General features: G+C 46.9%; 1 protein-coding gene across 1 annotated transcript; it reads right to left on the reverse strand.

Moving 5' to 3' along the window:
• Positions 1 to 2,883: 2,883 nt before the first annotated feature.
• On the reverse strand, positions 2,884 to 20,685 carry LOC107189937 (growth/differentiation factor 11). The gene is made up of 3 exons (XM_015578631.1): positions 19,749 to 20,685; positions 3,786 to 4,404; positions 2,884 to 3,103 (listed from the first exon to the last, which is right to left on the reverse strand). The coding sequence occupies exons 1-3, from the start codon at positions 20,122 to 20,124 to the stop codon at positions 2,884 to 2,886; spliced, it is 1,215 nt and encodes a 404-aa protein (XP_015434117.1). The 5' UTR covers positions 20,125 to 20,685.
• Between the last annotated feature and the right edge of the window lie 298 nt (positions 20,686 to 20,983).

Raw genomic sequence — 20,983 nt, forward strand, 5'->3', positions numbered from 1 at the left:
TTTGGATACTTGGGAGTACACAATTCCATTACGATTTTTTTTGTTTTTAATTATAGGTACACTGACAAACAAACGAAGAAATTAAAGAGAATCTGGCGAGGAGAGAAAGTAGTAGCAACAGTCGCAGAAACACAGAGAGAGAGAGAGAGAGAGAGAGAGAGAGGGAGTGAAGATAAAAAAAGAGAAGGGTAGGTGATGTGGTCGGGTAAGAAAAACAGAAACAAAAGAAGATACACAAGGAAGTGACAGTGGACTGGGAAAAGGAGAGGAGAGAGAGAGATGAGGACACCGATTTTTCAAGAAGATCGCCCTCTCTCTCTTTCTCACGCCTCTAACGGGGTTGCTCGCTGACGTAACAAACACTGCAACGATGCTTTTTCTACTCTCCTTCCACCGTGCGCATGAAAAAAAAACCGAGGGACAAATCTCGGGTGTCCCCGAGAGATGAAGCGAAATTTTAGCTACAAGGGTTAGGGTGTTTCGGAGAACTTGAAACTCGCGAAGAGGAGAAACAGAACGAAATAAAGAGAATCACAGGAAAACAGTTTCTATCCGTATTAAGGATTTACGAGAAGTTCCGACGTTGTCCCAGGATGCGCCTCCACGGGGACGTCAGCTGGGACCGCGCGCAGCACTCTCGCAGGTCGGCGTACTTTTTTTTTTTTTTAGAGCCAAGCAACTAGATATCACAACGATTACTACCATAATTTACCGGATCACATCGGACGCGGTCGAGATACACAACCGTCACAGAACCTCGTCCTTCCGGGTCGTCGTACCTGAATGACGAAAGGACACAAGTATCGGCCACGATATACATACACATTATAAATTATAATTGCCACTGATGCGCTCCATTCGACGTTCTAGCTACCGATAATACGCGTGGAAATCTCTCCTTCCCCGTAACGAGACACAAAGGACCGTGTTTTGGTCACGGCCAATGGCTGTACCACACTGGCCTGTAAAACTGTCTGAAAATTCTGCTCCATACCTACACCTGCGTCCATAGATGATATCAAGAACTCTCACGTGTGTGGGTACGTAGTACGTCGAGAGATCGAAAAAAAACTTACTCGAAGATGAGGGCAAATACGGTAAATTCTCGATAAATGCTCGGAAAGATCTCTACGTTAAATGCTTCTGCTTCATTCCCACTACCGGTTCTACAGTTTTCTTGACAAAATAGTGTCCCCTCTACGATAACTGTTCCGCAAGCAGTCTCGAGTTTGGAGCATTAATCGAAGATTTACTGTATCGAGAGTCCGTCGCCTGGTCGCAGTATGGAAAGCCACTAACCGTGCGTAATTCGATCGACTGTGACGATGATAGAGTTATTAACATCTGTTTCCGAGTGCGATCGGCCGGGTGTTACACAGGTTAGTATCTACAAACATACCTAAAGATATACATAATCGCGTTTCAGAAAAGAAAAATGGACGCATTTCTTCTATATTGCACGGGGGTGGGAACGGGGGTAACCGTGCCGTTCCGTACGGGAAAAGGTTTTTCGAACGAGAGGGAGAAAGATAAAGAAACAGAAGTTTGTAGAGGACGCGACAACAAAAACGACAGCCTAGTTATAACCATGTATATTTACACGAAACTCACACGCACACTCGTACAACGCGCTCGCACGCTTCGCTGAAAAAAAAAAAAAGAAACAGAGAAAAGTACGTATACACGTATGCATATGTGGAGAAAAAGAGTGTGATAGAGAGAGAAATGAGAATGAAAAAACATTGAAAAAACAACGATTTCACTGTACACCGAGATCTTTTGGCCAACACGTTTTCACCGATCAACGCGACGACTACACCGGAAACGAATCGTTTCTTCTATGATTGCATCTTTGTTTTCGTTCGTATTTAAAAAAATTTTTTTAATTTTTTCATTGAAAGGCATCGATGTGCATTTGGGGCGGGACGAACTGTAATGAAATATACTTACTCGGTTCGTTTGCGCGAAAAATCCGTGCAAATTCTATAATATATCCTCGACAAAGTCGGATTATCAAAAAGGTTCGTTTACCCGAAAGAGAGATAGAGAGATAGAGAGGAAGAGAGAAAGAGAGAGACAGAGAGAGAATGTTTTGCGTTTCTTTCGTTTTCATTTGTTCCGTTCCTTTTTTTCATTGCGTGTCCTTTTGTTTTTTCATTCGTTTGAAAAACTGCGCAACAAGCTATCGCGTATAAAAAATAATTCTTTCGCGGGGGGGTCGTTCTCTTAGATCAGGTGCAAACGCATCGACACCTTAAAAATAATACCGTGACTCTAGGAACTATCCGCCTTGCCGTGGACCATGTTGGGGACCACTTTTATTACATGTATCGAGGGTGCCCTGTTCTCGTGTCGGCATCTCGTACCAAGACCCATCATCTTCGCCGATCATCTTCCAGATCTCCGTGTGGTACCCTTCCCGATGGTTTTCCTTTTTATTTTTTTTTTCGTTTGCTTTCTCGTACAATTCATCCAGGCGAAAATGTTCGTGTTTTACTCCCCCTAACCCCACCCCCCAACCCCCCTCTGTCCTGTCCTCAAAGGGGAATTACGCGCGGCACCAAAACACACACACCCCAAAAACAAGGCACTTTCAGTCTATCGAAACGAGGAATCGTCGAGGAATCGAACAACGACGACGAAGACGTACTACGGACGACGATCCAACGTTCGTTCGCGATCGAAGATTTCTTGGGTAAATGGTAGAAAAAAAAAAAGTATAGAAAATTGAAATTAAACCGTCTCCACGATCGTCGCGCGGCGTCGCCAGTCACACACACAAGATCTCGATCAGACGACGTATCCTCGACATCCTCCTCCTTCTCGTCGTAGTCCTCGCCCGCAGGGCCGAATCCTCGTCGTCGAGCCGGAATCGGATGGTCACTATGTGCATCCGCATCTCTCGACGACCATACCCGGCAGCCGTGAGAACACGATCTGGTACTCGTTGTCGAAGTACAGTATCGTGATCTCGGAGAGTTTCCTCGGTGCGCAACACGGTCCGGTGTTGTTCGGCGGTAACGCCAGGCTGACGATGTGGGTGTTCGGATAGGCCTGGAGAAACGCCATCGGACAGTCGCCCGAACAGTAATTGGCGTCGTACCTGAGGCAACAGAAATCGTCCCAATGTCGATTAGACGTCGTCGACGGTCTCTGGTGTATCACCCTCCATCGGTAGAACCACGACGATCCAAATATAATTATCTCTCGAAACTTTTGGAATCGTATCATCGAAATTAATCGAGAAGAACCGATTACCAATACTCCGAATTGTCGTAGTTCTACATCGCTGGGTTCTTTAACCTTTCGCGCTCCAACTACCAGTGTAACTTGGATAGCAAGTACAGGGCGATCTACTCTAACTACCAACTCTACTGTCAACATATATTATCTTCTTTTATTTTACCTAAAAATCCCTAGAGTAGACTACCAATAGGCGTAAAAAATGCAAGGAGCGCAAAGGGTTAAAATTCAGGTGGAAAAATAAATTCTGGTAACGAAGGTCAAGCGTTTCACGAAGACCGAGGCAAAAAGGGGTATCACTTCCCCACCCAGTCCCAATAATAGCAGACGTTTAACGCAGTACAAGTTCCGCGAAAAAGCTCGCAGAACAGCCAGAGAGCCCGTGGCGTGACTAAAATCACCGGTGTTGGAAGGTTCTTCGCGCGAAAATCCGGTATCCGCGAGCGTGTCCCGATTTCGAAGACCGAGCAGAGAAAGAGAAAGAAGAAGACCTCGAGAGGACGACTTCTAGGTATAGGATGTATGTATGTATATATACTTACTTTTTGGGCGCGATTATCCAGTCCCAGCCGAACTTCTCGAAGTCGACGGTGAGCTTGTATCGACAGCACCTGGTCTCCTGGCTGGCCTCGTCGCAATTAAGTCCTATGTTTCTTTTGATCCTCGCCCCTCGACGGGAGTCGAGCTCTTGCGTCTGAACCTCGAGATACGGCGCGTACTCCGCCCCAGGATTGGTCTCGACTAACTTAGAATTCCTACGGTGATTGCCGCCGGGGCCAGAGATCTTTAGGGCTACGCCAAGATTGTCCCGTGGATGTTTGAACCATTCGGCGACCATTCGTCTTAGCTCGATCGTCACCCAATTACCGCTACGACCGACAGGTCGTGGGTGTTTAGTGGTCAACGTTGGTCCTAGCAACGGGCCACCGGACTCCGTTGCGCCGCGTAAGATCCTCTGCAACGTGATCGTCACAGGACCACCGCCGTCTTCGTGAGTCTCCGAATCGGCGGCGGACTTCTCGAGTTCGCCGGTCTCCTGGCCACCGGTACCCCATATCCACAGGGATAGCTCCGCTCTGGTCACGCGATGCTGGACCACCTTGTCGGAGAATTTGAAGTAGAGAACGTCCAGGCTGCCCTTGGAATGCCTTAGCCTCTGATCTGGAACCGAAACGTCGAGGAAATCGGTAAAACTGATGTTGGCGAAAACGGTGGAAACAAGGGGGGGGGGGAGGAGATGTTAGACTTAACTCTCTTCTTTCGGAGCACTGAACCGAGTAATGCTCCGATATACGTCTGTCAATTAGTTTCCTATAATTGTTTCTTCCTCGAATGAATCGTCGAGGAAGTTTCATACGAAACAGAAAACATTCGGAATGGAAAACGACCATGGTAAATGTTCAGAGAAATACGATTCGCGTAAGTAAGATGGAAGAATACACGATGGTACCGACGGTTTTATATATATATATATATATATACGCGAAGACGATGAAAGGATCCGTCCTACTCCGGAGACATCATGCGGACAAGATCTCTGTTCGGATCGATCGAACGATCGGTATATACCGCGGCGGCGGCGGCATCCTCGTGCTCTCCGCGATTGGCAATAAATCAAGAACAACCGGGAGAGGAAGAGTGGCCGTCGAGTTTCTTGCTGGCCACACGAGAGAACCACCAAGAATTCTCTCTGCCTTTTGCACACGCACGTGCGTCCGACATTTACCCCGACGACGACGACGAGGACGACGAAGAAGACGACGATGAGGGCTACCGTTCGATCCGACCTACGTCGTCGTCATCGTGATCCACGATCATCGGCATGGGAACGGACGGGAGTAGAGGGGGTTCGGGGGGGGGGGAAGAACAGGAGAGAAGGAAAAACACTGAAGCAGATTTATATACGCGTAGCGAAGCGCGTTAGCCCCGCAAACCGACTCTATTCAGGTCATCGCTCGCCTGAGACCGCTTCCATGAAGGGTAAAGCCACCTGAAATCGTACCGTTACGCGAACTACTACGTTTTTCCTTGGATCGATCAATCAGCGGCCACCAAGCTCACCCAACAACGATCGATGGGGAATCGCGCGGGGTCGACCCCTTCTAAACAGACTCTTCTCCGCTTCGTCCCGGTATTCGACTGGATCCAACCGGCTTCTCTGAACTCGACCGCACAGTCTCCCGTCTTTTCCAGAAACGAAATGTCACCCTTTTTTTTTCTCTCCTCCCTCCCCGTTCTACCCAGCCCGCGGCGACTTTTCGCGGAGCATCGAGAACTCTACCGCCGATAAGAGAACGGGAGGAGAATTTACGGAGGTGGAACACCGTCGTCGACGCGGGTAGCTGTTACCTGGATTCCACGATCTACCAAATTTCAGGCCTGTTTAATCAGTCGTTAATCTATCTCGACATTAAGGGGTGGGTTTAACGGAAAATGTATACCTGTCACTTGTAATTCCAAGTATGTATACCGGGTGACGCAAAAAAAAGGGTTCATCGCTTCTGGGGTAGATGATACTTGGAAAATGATGAAGAATCACCTGAAAAACATGGGTCAAGAAAATTTTCTCGCTTCTACGAAAGAAAACTGCTAAAGATTGTAGAAAATCTTCTGTAACCAGGAAAAGAAGAAATGATAAGGTAATCCATTGTTTCCGTACGGTACGATTGCTCCCGAAGCGAGAAAGTCAGTCGCTATAACCGAAACAAAAAATTGTTTATAACCTTGAAAATATGAACATTTCAATCCACGTTTATTAGGACTATTTTTCATTATTTGGCAAGTACTATTCACCCCAGAAATCACGAACCTTTTATTTGTTTCGCCCTGTATAAATATCGACCCTTAATGGTTCAGTTAAATAACAGACGCAACATTAATTAATTATCCAGGATCGTCGGGTGGAACGGCTCGTTTAATTATTACCATGCTCGAATATCACGTTGTTCGAGCTCGAGGTATCATCCTAGGTGTAGTTATCACTGTCGCTGTCACACTCCCTAACATCGTGCACACGTCTTATTTCCAGAGACGTCTATCGAGATAATTAGCTATCGGAGGCACACCCTCCCTCTACCTACTCCGCCATTCGGATACCTCGCGATCCCAGGCGTTAGGAGCCACGTCATGGAAACGGGCAATTAACCAGCCCAGGAGATCCGTCAGTATCCCTCCCTCCAACAAGCTTAAATCACTTTATCGCGCGGTAATTGCGTTAATTCCCGGGACACCAGCGGCTCCGATCGTTTTCTTTTACGCTCCATCGGCGAGACGTCTTGTTTTTGCCCGAAAATTTCCCCGAGGAACGGGGCCGTTAATCAAATTTTACAGACTCGTCTCGAGTATTTGGGTAATGAATTTAAAGATGGGAGAGAGAAACTTAATCGAATCAACCGTCTCGCGCCTCGATTCGCCTTCGCGCGTTCTCTGGACTTCGCCGCGATTTTCCGTCATTATCGAAGCGGTGACACTGATCCTCCTCCGTTATCGGGGAAACGTGGAACGTCTTTGAAACGCGACTCGTTCGTGGATGATAACGCGATGACGACGACGACGACGACGATGGAAAGGAACGAAGAGCGCGAGAGTATGAGTCACGGTCGCGTCAAAAAACAAGGAATGGAAAGGGCGTATAGACACGGCGAGACAGAAAGATGGGAATTTTATTTTCGTCGAGACGCGGCTACCGACCGTCTGGCCGCGAGATCTTTCAGACTACATTTAACCCCGCGGGGTTCGGGAAACCACTCTGGAGTCTGCGTTTGGCAGAGTTGAATAAAAAAAAGACGTTGATGTCGCACAGTGGTCCTCCAGAATCGAAATTTAGATGCTCGATAGTACACTCGAGCGGTCGAACATTTAGAAACTTTTAATTTAATTGGGGGATCCTCTATGATGACATAATCGTTCACTAAACAGCATGTTCTTCATGAAAGTATGGAATTTATAGGAATTTTTTCGTCGATTTTTCACTGAAATTGATGATACCGAAAGAATAGGAGGAGAACAATAACGCATGGGACAAATTTTCCCCATACTTGGTTATGGACACTAGGATTAATAATGACTCGAAATGCGAGTGTTCTGAATAATACAAGAAATTTATTCTTCACTAATCGGGCTACTAGATTTTGATGTTGTGTGGCGAGGCGAGACTTGGGCGGGAGGGGTAAATCGTAGCAGCTAGCGACGCGAAATATCGTTGCAATAACGACGGATTATCAGGACGGAATGCAAAGTGCTACGGTGATTCACGAATCATCTCTCTTCTCTACCCGTCGTCGTAGCTTTGTTCCCAGAATTCGTGGAAGACGCGTGGATGGTTCCCCAGAGCGGGGTGAGCTTCTTAACCCGCTGCGACACGAGAAACACACGTGGCGGGAACGGCGAGAACGCGCGCGTGGATTTTAAATCCGGTGACGAGAGCGCAGACACAAATAAATTCGTAGAGTGAGCGCGACAGAGGAAGGAAAGGGGCCGGACAACACGTACGAAAAAGAGATGAAAGAAAAAAAAAAGAAAAACAAAAGCGCCTTCCCTTCTCTCGGGGATAGGACAGATCGAGGGAGAGAGACAATAAAGCTAAAGCACACTAAGTACATCGCGTCGCGTTCGCCGCGTAGAGATAAATATAGTTTTAGCGAACGGAGGTCACTCGCATCGCCTCGGCCACGCTGTAGCAAAACGTTTTCTCACAGGTTCTCACCCGCCTATGATTTATATCGATCGTGCGAATACACCTTTGCCGTTTGGTATCCTCCGAAAGCTCGAAAAATGTCCACGGTTTCGATGGCGAAGCTCTTGTTTGATGAATACAGGAGAGGGGGAGGCGTTATTTAAAAAGAATGCAAGCAACTTTGTTTAAACGACGAAAGTGATTTATTAACCCCCGCTGTACTATACCAGGAACCGTTCGGACTCAGACGCAAGAGACGATGTACATACAGGGTGCGGCCGAATAATATGTACAAGCGGGTACAAGGTGATTCCTTATGAGAAATAAGAACAAAATGTGGAATAAAATTTTGTCATTTAAGGCTTAGTTTTCCAGAAAATCGACTTCGAAAATTAATCTGAAACACGTGTATTCGCCATAGTAGTAAGTAGAAACGGAATGCAATGAACAGACACGCTAGCCCAGTCCTATTCAATTGCCCCCGGTATCCAGCAGATTTTCAAAATCGATTGACAAAAAAAATGGTAATCGACGAAGAATATGTCACAGATTTTTTAAGAGATTATTGAAAATGGACACTGGCTTGCTCCCCTACCGACCGAATAAAGTCCGGTGTGTAAGGGTTGACGTGAAAATCGCCACAGCGCCGCACACGGGTTTCATTCGCGAGTAATAAAAGGGAAAGCCCGAGAGGAGTGGTTGCATGCGAGTGGAAATCATGGAAAACAACGGTGATACCGCGGTGTCGTGGCCCTGCCTATAAATAAATGAAGAAATAATTGATACGGGACGGACGCATAAGGCTGTCCCCCACACGTCTCCCGTACCCCCCTCGGTTGCACTTTTCGCCGCTATCATCCCGGTGGTTCTTTCACTCGTTCGCCGCCGACAACCGTCCGCTTCTAAGGGCGACGACGTTTAAAAATATCGCGCGCGACGAATCGTCCACCAGCGGCGCATGAATCTCCGCGCGCGACTAAACGCCGTGTCGTCTGACCCGTCGAAATTTAATACCAAAAACCAGGTACGCTCTATCTATTTCCCTATCTCTTCTATAACCATTTAACGAATCTAATGGCGGCGGCTGCTACGATTCTCGATCTTGTAAACGGTGAACTGGGGAATAAATTTCTTTTTTTTTTTTAACGACACCTGAGACGTAAATAGAACTAAGCACTAATGGACACAACATTCTGAACGTCGTTTTAATTAAGGTAGATCTATTTTCTTAATTGTTCGTTAGTTTAGATGGGTGACAAAAGATTCGGTAGAATCATCTTACAGCTCTTCTTGAATCACGTTCACTGGTCAACAAAAAATTCGATCGAACATCCAGCAATAGAATAATCTAAGCTGATCACTTTTCCTGGTCCACTCTATATATACTATCGAGTGATAGACGAGTACGAAACGGACCCAATTCGAGTCCCCCAGAAGCGTCGACTATCCAAGGGTTAAACGATACAGGAACCAGTCTCATTTTCAAATCCGAATAATGCCTTTTGAGAATGAGCAAAGTGTACGGTTTTCATTCAACGAACCAAACCCAGCGATCTTTATCGATAATTTTCATTCACGAACCCAATCGATTATTCCAAGTCGAGAAATCCGTTGTAAAATCGTTAGATTAATGCTTGTACACGGTTTTATCGAATATCCGTTCGAGGTGATCAGTGAATTTCGAAGGAGAGGTGGGAAGTTCGAGGAGGGATCGGCGAGTACTTGATCGATCAAAGGAAGAAGCGTGTACGGCGAGTGATTCGGACGAGAGAACGAAAACAGGGGGATGGGGGTGTGGTGGAAGCGCGACGCGTCTATCCATCGAGCACGATCGCGCTAGGAGACAAGGAGGAGGGTTAGAAGTTTGCGTGAGCCCACCAGGCATGTACCCGCCCGACTCGACCAGCTACCCGTCATGGAGCGTTGAACCCCGAAATTACTGTTGTAATGCACTCACTCTCTCTCTCTCTCTCTCTCTCTCTTTCTCTCTCTGCGCGGTATCACCGTCCCCTGTGCTATCTCATCCCACACACACCGCGCCCCCCGTTTCACCCCTTCACCCCCGTGGTACCGGCGAAACTCGATCGATAACGTGCCCTCTGACTTCGACTTGGGAATACTTAATTGCGCCAACGATCTTCGACTCGGATATATACATGCATATACATATACCTGTCGAGGGTGAATGACCGATCGCGAATCTCTCACGCGAAGGACACGAGCCGCTTCTTTCCCGTTTATTCTTACTTTCCCTTTTTTTTTTTGCTTTTGCTTATTTCCCTTCGTGATTCACGATTTTATCCGTTCACACAAAAAGTCAGCGTTACACCTAGGAACATCTTCTTGTCAGAGCCAAGAAGCCTTGGAACATTCATCAAGAATTTACTGTATGAGATTGTTAATCTATTATATCTATTATATCTATTCAGGAATTTCTCTCTCCATCTATCCTTTTAGAACGTCTTCTCTTTACTACCACTAACTCCAACATCCCACCCCTTACTACAATTCACTCCCCAATTTCCTTTTTCACCCGTTCAACCGGAAGTATTATACGGTACAGTCGCGCAATTAAACGTACTCGATCGAGCCTCTGCTACACGAGTATAAACGAACCGACAAGGATATTACGACGGCTACCTGGAAACCTTCTGTTTCCAACAGACATATCGAAGGGAAGAACACACCGTTCTTCTCGACGCGTGTTCGTTCGTTCCGCGAGGAAAGCTCGAACCCGCCGTTTCTCGTTTATACATACATGCCCGTAAAGCAGTTAGCGAAATTGGTTCTCGTGGTTAATCTACCGACTCGCGCGGGACGTTAACGATCCCCGGGATTAGATAGGGGTAATCGGGCGTGGAATCGATGATAAGTTTTAATTCGGTGCAAGAAAATCCTAAAGGCGCAAGGCAAGGCGAGGCAAGGCAACGCAGGCGTGCCGTATCTACGGGCACTTATCGTATTTCCGGTACTCGTTCACCGAGACCGTGTTTCTTCCCGCGTAAGGTCCTCGGCTGAAAGGGACCAGGCCCCCCCCCCCCACCCCTTCGTTGACGGTCGAGTCCCGGGGTCCCTTTGGGCTTTTGCGTTACACGGACCACATGAAACCGGACGTAAAAACTGCCGCCCTCGAGCAATTTGCATCGCGTGACGAAGCTCGTGAGGGGGGTAAGGGCGGGCAGGGAGGAGGGGGGAGGTTGCAATTGCGACTGCACTTCGACAGTATAACAGCGTAACTCGATAAAATTCGCATTTGGGTCACGCGTCTGTCTCTCTCTCATTCTCTACCCCCTCCCCCCAGCGCCCTTTCTCTTCGTTCTTTCGCTTCCTTTCTCCTTGAGTTCGCCACTCGAAAAGGGTCTCCGCCGGCGTCGCCGTTACGCGCCAACAGATCGCGTGCGTTCGAAACCGCGCGGGCGGCCGCGAGCAAGCCCTTGTCGAATCGAAACGGGCTTGCACAAGGGGGATGGATTGTAGGAACTGGCAGAAACACGCCTCTTCTTGCACCCCATTCAAACGTATCTAACACTTCCACGCAGCGCCATGCCAAAATAAACGAGGCCCCGGACAATTATCGGCGATAACGAATTTCCGCTCGGGACTGCTTGAAATTAAAGGAGAGAGAGAGAGAGAGAGAGAAGAAAGAATTCTCTATCGAATGAGTCCCGCCGAACGGATTGAAACTCGACACTTTTCTACCCCGAAAAACTCTGTATCGATGGGGTATATTTCGTGTCGATGTCGGGAGACCCTATTAATATCCGTTTAAAGAAGAATTAAAAGATGAAATTTATACCGGGTCTGTGAAATTCATTAGCAGGTGCCTGACTGGCGTACAGGTTTGCCAATACCTGTTACAACATTGTTGATTTATCGAAATATAACTCTTTATCGTTGTTTATAGATTGCGTAAGACGTGCGTTACGCGATTCCGTCCTCGTCTGTTCTTAATTATTTATTATCGTATTTTTCCATTTACATCGAAAGATTCCTTTTTGCTCCCCGTGATTACGAATCCGGATGGAAACAAGTTAAACAAGTGAACTACTGACGTTTCAAAAGCGTGTGTAACAACGTGTCAGTGAACGGAGAGAGAGAGAGAGAGAGAGAGAAATAATTCCGGGGCGCGAGATTATATGAGAATCCGCAGTAAAGGTAGCGGTAACGCGATACGATCGATCTAATATTGTAGGTACACGGAGTCCGACCAAGCCGATAATACCCATCGAATTGTTATGTAACTCTAGTAGTCCTTAAATGCGTTCGCGTTTGCAACGCAGCAACGATATTCGCGACTGCTAATGCCTCCGAGAGAGCCAGGAACACGACAAACTGGTTTTCTGGATCGGCGCTACCGTCAGATCAATCGAATACATACGGATCTATCGACAGGACGATCGATCTAGATCATTGACAAAATATCTTTCACAGCTGCTATCGTTCGTTCCCTCTGACAACTGTAGCTCGACCACACCACATCGTCCCCTCGAAATACATTTTAAAAACCTGCAGAGAACAAAAAACAGTATATTCGCACCCTCCTGTGTTTTTCACCGTAATCAAAAAAACCCTATACAATGATTTTTAAAAAACCGACTGTGCGAATATTTGTCCACTATATTCTGAATCAATGCAAATCCTCGTCCATTCCGATCGAAGAAGTTTCAAGAAGTACAAACGTTCGTCGTCTCGGGATGACCTAAGCGCTGTTTCAAATTTAAATCTATACGCATCATTTAAATTACGATTCATACGCCATAAAAGATGAACGACGCAAGCTACCAGAAATTCGGAGCAGGCAACGCGAAATCATAGAAAATGAGAGTCACTGATGGCACGGCGCCTGTCTGCGAGTATGCTGACCGCAGTGCCACTATCTGCACTGTCATTATTCAACGGCTTACATATCCATTTCAGATTTATTAATTTTGCCCGGGCAGGTACGCCCGAGACCACCTCGAAGAAAGGAAAGAGCAGTGACAGGAACCTCGTTATCCAAACGCGCTTCATCGTTCGAACACAAGACCACAAGATCTAGCAGAATATTTCCTCTTCGATCATCGGTTATTTCGGTGAAACAGTTCATTTCTGTCAATCGTCCACGACACCACGACCGAAAATCCAATTACACCGATTCTATGGAGTCATCTGTTGTTTCTATGTCACCTCGTTTAACGCGCTGCTACACGTTCCTTTATACGTCCGGTTCGTGCGTGATCTTTCACGGTCTCGAGTGGAATGAACAAATAAAATAATATACACGGAGGAGCTACGGTTACCAGATACACGTCTTTAATAAGAGTCCTAAGATGGATTCCTGTTCGTTTTATGTATCACTTTCAGCCCCGTTATCGATATTCCGCCCGCGATTCTTTCCGGAACAGAGAATACAGAATGAACGTTGAAAGGGCAAATTTTCTATTATCCCTATTGTCATATGCATCTTATCCGTATCTGTCACAGATCCCTTATCGACCTGGATAATGGACGTTATTCCGATGTGGCTGAAATTATACCCGAATATACTAGTGACAGCGAAATGTCTCTTAACGATCCAGCCATCTTCTCCCCTACGCGTTCTCCGCGTGAAAAGAAGAAAAAAAAAGAAAAAAACAAGAACAAAAATGCTTTGGAAATTACGAGATACTTTCGAGGTCGAGCGTTGGTCAACTCGATGGAGAAACGAAAATCGAGTATTTCGTTTCCATAGAGAAACGATCGAAGTTACGAAGTCTCGTTAGGGATACTTGATTCCAAATCGATTCTTCGGAAGATTGATTTCCTTGGGTAAACACGTCACTGCCGTCTACAACACATACATTAACGGCCAAAAGTATGGGACCAGAGTCTCGATAGAACAGTAACTCAGTTTCATACACGTTGCCTTCGATTAACTCTTTGTAGAATAATATTTTCTTTTTTCATTAATTACCAGACCTGGTCCCATACTTTGGCCATTGTTATACGTGGACCAGTGACGTGGGTATCGAACTTCCGAAGAATCGAATCGGAATCGAACATCCCTAATTCCAGGACGAAACGATAGATCCAACACGAAAATTCGTGCGTCGAGCTGAAGAATTTCGAATCACTTATCGTACCCAGTTCTTTCGAGATCAAATGATGAAGAGACGCTGATAAAACAAAAACTTTTGAGCGTTAGTGTATAACGAGAGAGCTGGAACAAAGCGACGAGATACGCCTACGATATAGTCCGCGGGGCCGAATTACGGCGCGGGCCAACGGTGGCCATGACGAGACGCAGACCGTCGAACGGACGGGGCAACGTCAGTCCAGCTCCCGTCCAAAAATATGAGAGTTCTAACAGCGACCTGTCACCTCCAGAGACAGCTTTAACGCGATAATGAGCGATGGGACTGACCTAGGCTGTGCACCGGCCGTGACCTTCGCCGCGGAACGAGGCCGATTCGTCGTTCGTGCGTACTTGGAAATTTCGTCCACGGAGGAGAACTCGGCGCAGCAATCGTATGCACACACACACACACACCCACAGAGAGAAAGACGCGTGCAAAAACGGAAAAACAACAAGGTCAATGAATAACCAGATAACACACGAATTTTATCAAATTGCGTTTCTATTAGACTCGGCGCAGCAATCGTATGCACACACACACACACACACACACCCACAGAGAGAAAGACGCGTGCAAAAACAGAAAAACAACAAGGTCAATGAATAACCAGATAACACACGAATTTTATCAAATTGCGTTTCTATTGTCGGAAGTCTAAAAACAACGGCACCGTGTATTGTTTTCGGTAAACCGTGTGCAAAGTGTAACCTTCTAGAGATACGGCCCGAATGTCGCCCAATATCCGTGAAGCTCGACGAACAGTGCTCGAGAATCCGGCGTGTCGATCGCGAAATTAATTTCTCACCGGACGAAACGTGCTAGCATAAACGTGAAGTTTCGAGCCATGGTCAGCAAAATTACGGCCGACTCGACACCGAAAAAATGTTGGCAAATCTTTCTGCCCATGGGAACGGATCGTTGGATTTCCGGTTGCATTGTAATCCGTCGAAATATTCGACACGATCCGAAGCGGGCAATAATCTCTTTCTATCTCGTGAGACGATTGAGAAAATGTTTCTATAGTAGAAAAAGAAGAAGAAGATGGAGAATCCATATCGTGTGCGTGTCCCCGTGTGGTGCAAACGTTCGAGGAGGCGATCGACCGGCGAGCAAAAGGGGGAAAGGGGGTGGCGGCCAAAGATCGATCGATCTCTCGAGGACGACCGGCAAAAAATCGAGAGATGGTCGTTTCATCGAAGGAGAGATCGCGAGAGTACAGGGGGTAGAGAGGAGGGAAAAATACGGAGAAAGGACGGATGGAATTCGCGAAAAGAGATCTGGGGGACGCGAGTGCACGGGAGAGAAAATCGCGAAAAAAAAAAGAAAAACGCCCAGTGGCCAACACAGTTTGTAACTAACAAAAAAATGATACAAACTGACGACGACGAATGGAGCTTGGAAAAGATCCGTGAACCGACTCCTGTATATATGTATACCGGTCGGAAATAAAATAAATAAAAAAAAAGGAACGAAAATCGGGCGAACGGAAGAGGAATGTCGATGTCCGCGAGGAGGCAACGGAAACCCCAACCGGAGAAAAAAGAGTTCGGGGAGGCCCGAAAGATAGGGGAGAAAGAGGCTCGAAGGCCTGAGGATCGAGAAAGAAAGATAGAGATTCGTCGAGGAACACACGAATATATGGAGAAAGCCGGGGGAGCATATAGGAGGTAGGAGGAACAGATGGAGAAAGAAAAAAAGAGTTTCGCACCGAACGAATACCAGAGAGATCGTCCTGCAACGGGTTTCCAGGCGTTCGAAGATGCGATATGGGTCGCCCAAGGCGATAACCCTCCAACACACGATTTCGATACTAGTCCTGGCCCGTCGTCCCTATTGCCTCGGATCCTCTACCTCTTCGATTCCCTCAAGTTCCCTACGTTCCGTTCAATTTTTCGATACGATCAGTAGAGTATACTAGTATTTAAGCCTGCCTTCGCCAGGCATTACTATGTATGGTACCACGAGAAAAACCCCTAGAAGTAAATACCGATTTTTATTATCCTGCCATGCGCACAGAGCAAAAAATATCAGTAACAGCCGAAATTTTAACGTTTATCGCCATGGTAGCATAAAAAAAATCTCGATTTTTCTTCTAGTATACCCTCATTATAGTAAAAATATAAAACAAAATGTTCGCAATACCTGTTTTCATTCACAGGTACAGTAAATCATCGATGAGTGTTCGAAGGGTTGCGAACATTAAATATATTAGGTAAAGTAATGGCCATATGCGGCTACACCACTTAAATCTCATTATCAAGAGAAGCCTCCGAACACTCATCGATGATTTACTGTACTACCCATCCTCGAATGGTCCAGGTTTAGGAGTTCGTTTTTACGGCATCTTTGGGTGCCCAAGAAACTTCACGCCAAAGTTCTACCCTTAAATCATCGGGAAGTACGAGAAAAAGCCTCTGGACAGATTTTGCTAACAAACAGAGACAGACACGCTAAGAATTTTATTATATATACATACATACGTATAGTGTATGTATACCTTTCCCTCGTAAACAAATGCAATCCCACGGTTTCGGCAGCATGATTCACTGTGCGAATGTACAGTTATCGGGTGATTTAATGTAATTGAAATCGTTCCGGGCCCGCTAATCAGCCCCGATGATAACGAACGACCATAGTCGTAACCTTCGAAACTCGCGACTCTTTCTGTAATTATCGTGTGTTCCTCCCGAGTAAGAAATTTCGACGATGTCCAACGAAGATTCGAAACGATTCCACAGATGGAGGTGTTAACGAACGAAATTAATCGCTCGCCCTTCGATCGTTTTATCCTAATTATCACCCTTGGAAAGAACCCTGATCCCCCAACAGACTCTCTCCATTAACCCTTTAACGATGTTTGATGAGCAGACTGGCGGACGTTTATACATTTATAGCGTGTCCTTGCTTGCTAAACGTAGGAAAATAAAGATTTCTCTAAAGTTTAATAGTATTTATGTATTATTATTAACATACTGAAAACCCTAGTATAGGAAACAAAACTCTGTGCCATGGCTTTTTTCATATATCAGTGCGCAAATCTGCATAACCATCCGCAGTCTATTAATCAGCGTACTTGTCACGAGGAACTACTTGGGTAATAAAATACCGATTGCTATGAGAATGGAAATTTGACTAAAAATCGAGAAATATATATCTCTTCTTAAAATAAACGAATCAAGGTAATTACACACGCGAGTACACATTTAAAAAGTAATATTCCACCGTTAAAGGGTTGATGCTCGATAGTTTTAACACCCGATGGACGCGATCGACGCGTTAAAATCACCTGGCGGCCGCCGCCGCTGTGATTCTTGCGAAAAAACCGCGCACCCGAGAGAGGAGGAGGCTATGCGCCCTGGTGCATCGACGGAGAGGGGAAGACCAGTTTTAATGAACCGATCACTTTCTCATTTTCTATACAATTTGCAACATCATAAATTCCGTGATCGGTACGAGGGCCGCCGACAATGGCCCCTGTAATCACGCGTATAATACGAAAGCGCCGCGGAGCTCGTTTTAAACCGCGTCCAAGCACCAGTAATCACAAGATACAAGGGGACGGGGTGGTAACATTGTGCCTGTGGAATATAACTCGTGTGTCGTGCAACTCCGCGCGGAGTGGTCCTGTCAACCGGTGCGATCGCGAATCGGTGTGGTTATTAAGTATCAAATCGCTCGAAAATCATCGGTCTTCGGATCGATCCGATACGTGATTTCGCGTTGGGAAGCCCCTTGATTTTCATTCGGCTGGATCGACAAGGAGGAGGAGGGTTAAACACAGGTTACCGATCTCCGGCACAACCACGACCGATTACGCACAGTTTGCGTCGAAAACATCGAAGACATCTTTCAGACGGTTGCATCTATGCGGGGAGATAGATAAGTTGATTCTTGAAAAGCAAATATCTCGTTAGATTCTTTAACCCTTCGTGACTCCCGTTAATTTTACTGCTCCCCCTTATGTCCAGAACTATTCTTTTTATCTTACAGGCTTCCAAGAATCTGAAAAAATTCAGGTATACTTCCCAGTGTCTCTAATACACGATTTAATTGGTTCTAAAGATGAATGTTAACCCTGGATCGCTAAACTATCATAAAAATTACGACCTCGAATTCGTGATTCATCGCGATTGTCGATATATGTTCAGGCTGTACCATCTTTACTTTTCATTATTCTTAAGTCTATCATAAATACTTGTAACGAGGGTCACAGCCCCGATAAAAATAATATTTTTCCAAAATATTACATGTTTACTTCCAGTCATAACTTCTACGAATGATAATAACGCGTGAGTTACCGGAGACTTCTGTAATCTAGGGTTAAAGGTTTTTCCTTAATAACAAACCCTTCGTTTCGGAGATATTTGAGCGCGAAATTTCGCCTGTGCCATAAAAGACCCAGGGGAGGAAAGGGCGGTTAGGGTTAATACTTCTGAATAAAAACCAGGAGAATCTACGCCGTTCGATGAACAAATTCTTTGATTCGCATATATCTCTTCCAGGCGTCTACACGCAGATTTAACCCGTTAAGGACTCTTAACTGATCAGAATCTCGCAGCGCACACTCCTCCCGTCTCCTGCGGCGCGATCCGGATGATCGTCTCCTCGAGTTTCGCCCGTTGATCTCGATCGCGTCCCCCGATTGGTCGGCGTCTCCTCTCTCTCTCTCTCTCTCTCTTTCTCCCGTTGCGATTCCACGCGACGACGGTGTTCGAAATTGAAAGTGTATTATATTAAAAGGGGGCGTCCAAAGTGCGGATCAATTAAGAGAACGATCGCCGTGTGCAATTGATTAACAGACAATCTCGCATGGAATATTACATAAACCTGGGATTCCGAGATCGAGAACGGTAACGACGGGGGCGTGCAGGAGAATCCTCGAGTGAGGTTCAATGAGGCCCATTATCGCCTTCTCGCGGGCAGCCCTCGAAGGCAAGATCGAATTTCAAATCGATCCCCTGCACGGAGAACAGAACCCGCACGAACGAGCGACGTCGAGGAAGCCCGGAATATTTTTCACGTCGAACACGTAAAAGGGTTCGGATACCAGGCGAATTTAGAATGTTACCGCGCGCACCTCTTCCATCCACCGTGACATCGTTCTGCTCGTTTTACCCCGGCGAGAACCGCAGGGAAATCGCGAGAAATCCTAATCTCGATACGCAGTTTCCCGTCGCGGTTTTAAGTACCGTTAATAGATCGCCGTCGGGAACGGGTTACATAATTATTTTTCTCTTAAGCTCGTGCCACGGGGATCGAGGTAGCGTGCGCGTACCCACGGAGGTTCGAGTGCATTTCAATTTAAAACGACAATGTTGCAAATTGCAGTCGCGGCTCGCATGTAACGTCGCGGATGTATATTCGCCGCGGGTTCGAGAGGTTAATTCGGCTGTTGCCAAGGAAAAACACGTCAGCTGGCTGCCACGAACGCCGTTACAATACCGTAGGCTAATTCGCGGGTATCGTGGTCGCTATCGTCGAGGCGATAGTCGTTGTCGTTTTCCCGGAAAAAGTTCCGTGTATCTTTGCTAGTGGATAGAAAGCATGCTCTGAAACCGCGTATCGTGAACGATCCGACGTGTGATCGGTTATATATGCATACCGTATAGTTTACATAGTTCGCCCCCCCTCACCCCTGTTTGCGCGTTTATCAGCCTGTGTACTCTGAAGGGAGCAAAAGGTGGTAACAACGATTACCTCCCTCTGATAACAAGGAGGAATAGCCGGTGACTTACGTGGTTGCGCCAGGGCGAAAACGCTCTCGGTCTTGGCAGCGTACTCGTCGATCTCCTCGTGATGGGTGATACCAGGCTCGAGGGGCTGCGGCTGATCCGCCTGCATCCCGTACATGTCCATCAGCTTCGAGATCGGCGGGATCCTCGGCAACGCTCGGCCGGTCATGTTCGGCGCCTGTTTCAATCCGAGCTTGTTCAATATCTGTTCCTTGATCGCCTCTAGACTGAGGGCTCGGATCTCCTCGTGCATCCTACACGCGTTACAGGTGTTACCAGCCATCGCCAGGTATCTGACGTGGGCGGCTCTCTCGATGCCAGGAGCGTCGAAGGCACCGAGGAGGACCAGTGAGAGTAGTAGTAGCGCCCTCCTGACCATCTTTGCTCAAGGTCACCCTTAGTCGGATCAGTCACGATCGGCCTTCCTTGCGAAGGGAACGATCAGATGTTCGACTTCATTCTGTGCGTAACAACACACCTTGTGCCCCGAGTCTCGTGCCCTTGTCCCCTAACCCCGATAACCACCAACAAACGGTGCAACACGCCCTCCTTCTTCGTTTCTGCCTATCTTTCCTCTTATCTCGTGTAGATTACGAATTCTTTCGTGCTCAGCTGCTCCCACTTCCTCTTCTTCTTCTTCTTCTTTTCTTTCTCCTTCTTCTTCTTCTTCTTCCGCCTCCACCACCGCCACCTCCTCCGGTTCCGCAACACGCTTCTTTTTCCGTCGTTTATCCCGCGATACTATCCTCGTGATCTTCCGAAATCCTAAGTTACGCTCCTCGAGGAGATTCGTCTCGCTGGGAACGCGGAGCACGTCACCGTCTCCAGGAGCCGGCGCATCACCCGGATTAGGCGACCAGCCTCGATCACGATCGCGATCTACGCGATCCAGTTTCGCTCCTCGTCAACCCCTTCCCAGGTGGTCTGTCGAATCTCCGTACGGGACGTCTTCTCGATCCCCGAATCACCGAACCCTGGGGAACGTTTTGCACAGCGTGCTGTCGAACGTAGTATCCGACGAGCGTTTGGAACCCTGAAGGGACTCGAAGAATCCCTGGTGGAACGCGATAACGATGAAAATTAGTGTCTGTCGCTCCGTTGTTTCCGTTTACCCTGCTCACCGTAACAGAATCATTTACCCATAGTCACACACTCGAAAGCACAAGAATGACTAATAACCCCGAAAAATCACATTGCACTTTAGGGGTCGAATGCTCTGTTGCTCCCCCGCGACCCGC

Source organism: Dufourea novaeangliae, unplaced genomic scaffold (assembly GCF_001272555.1).
Source record: "Dufourea novaeangliae isolate 0120121106 unplaced genomic scaffold, ASM127255v1 scaffold175, whole genome shotgun sequence".
Lineage (NCBI taxonomy): Eukaryota > Metazoa > Arthropoda > Insecta > Hymenoptera > Halictidae > Dufourea > Dufourea novaeangliae.

What these genes read in the sequence shown, in the direction of transcription:
- LOC107189937 (XM_015578631.1), bottom strand. Translation starts at nt 20,124, where the DNA reads ATGGTCAGGAGGGCGCTACTACTACTCTCACTGGTCCTCCTCGGTGCC. An exon ending in TTTCGCCCTGGCGCAACCAC is followed by an intron (nt 4,405 to 19,748) that starts GTAAGTCACCGG and finishes TTTCGGTTCCAG; the next exon opens with ATCAGAGGCTAAGGCATTCC. An exon ending in TGGATAATCGCGCCCAAAAA is followed by an intron (nt 3,104 to 3,785) that starts GTAAGTATATAT and finishes CTGTTGCCTCAG; the next exon opens with GTACGACGCCAATTACTGTT.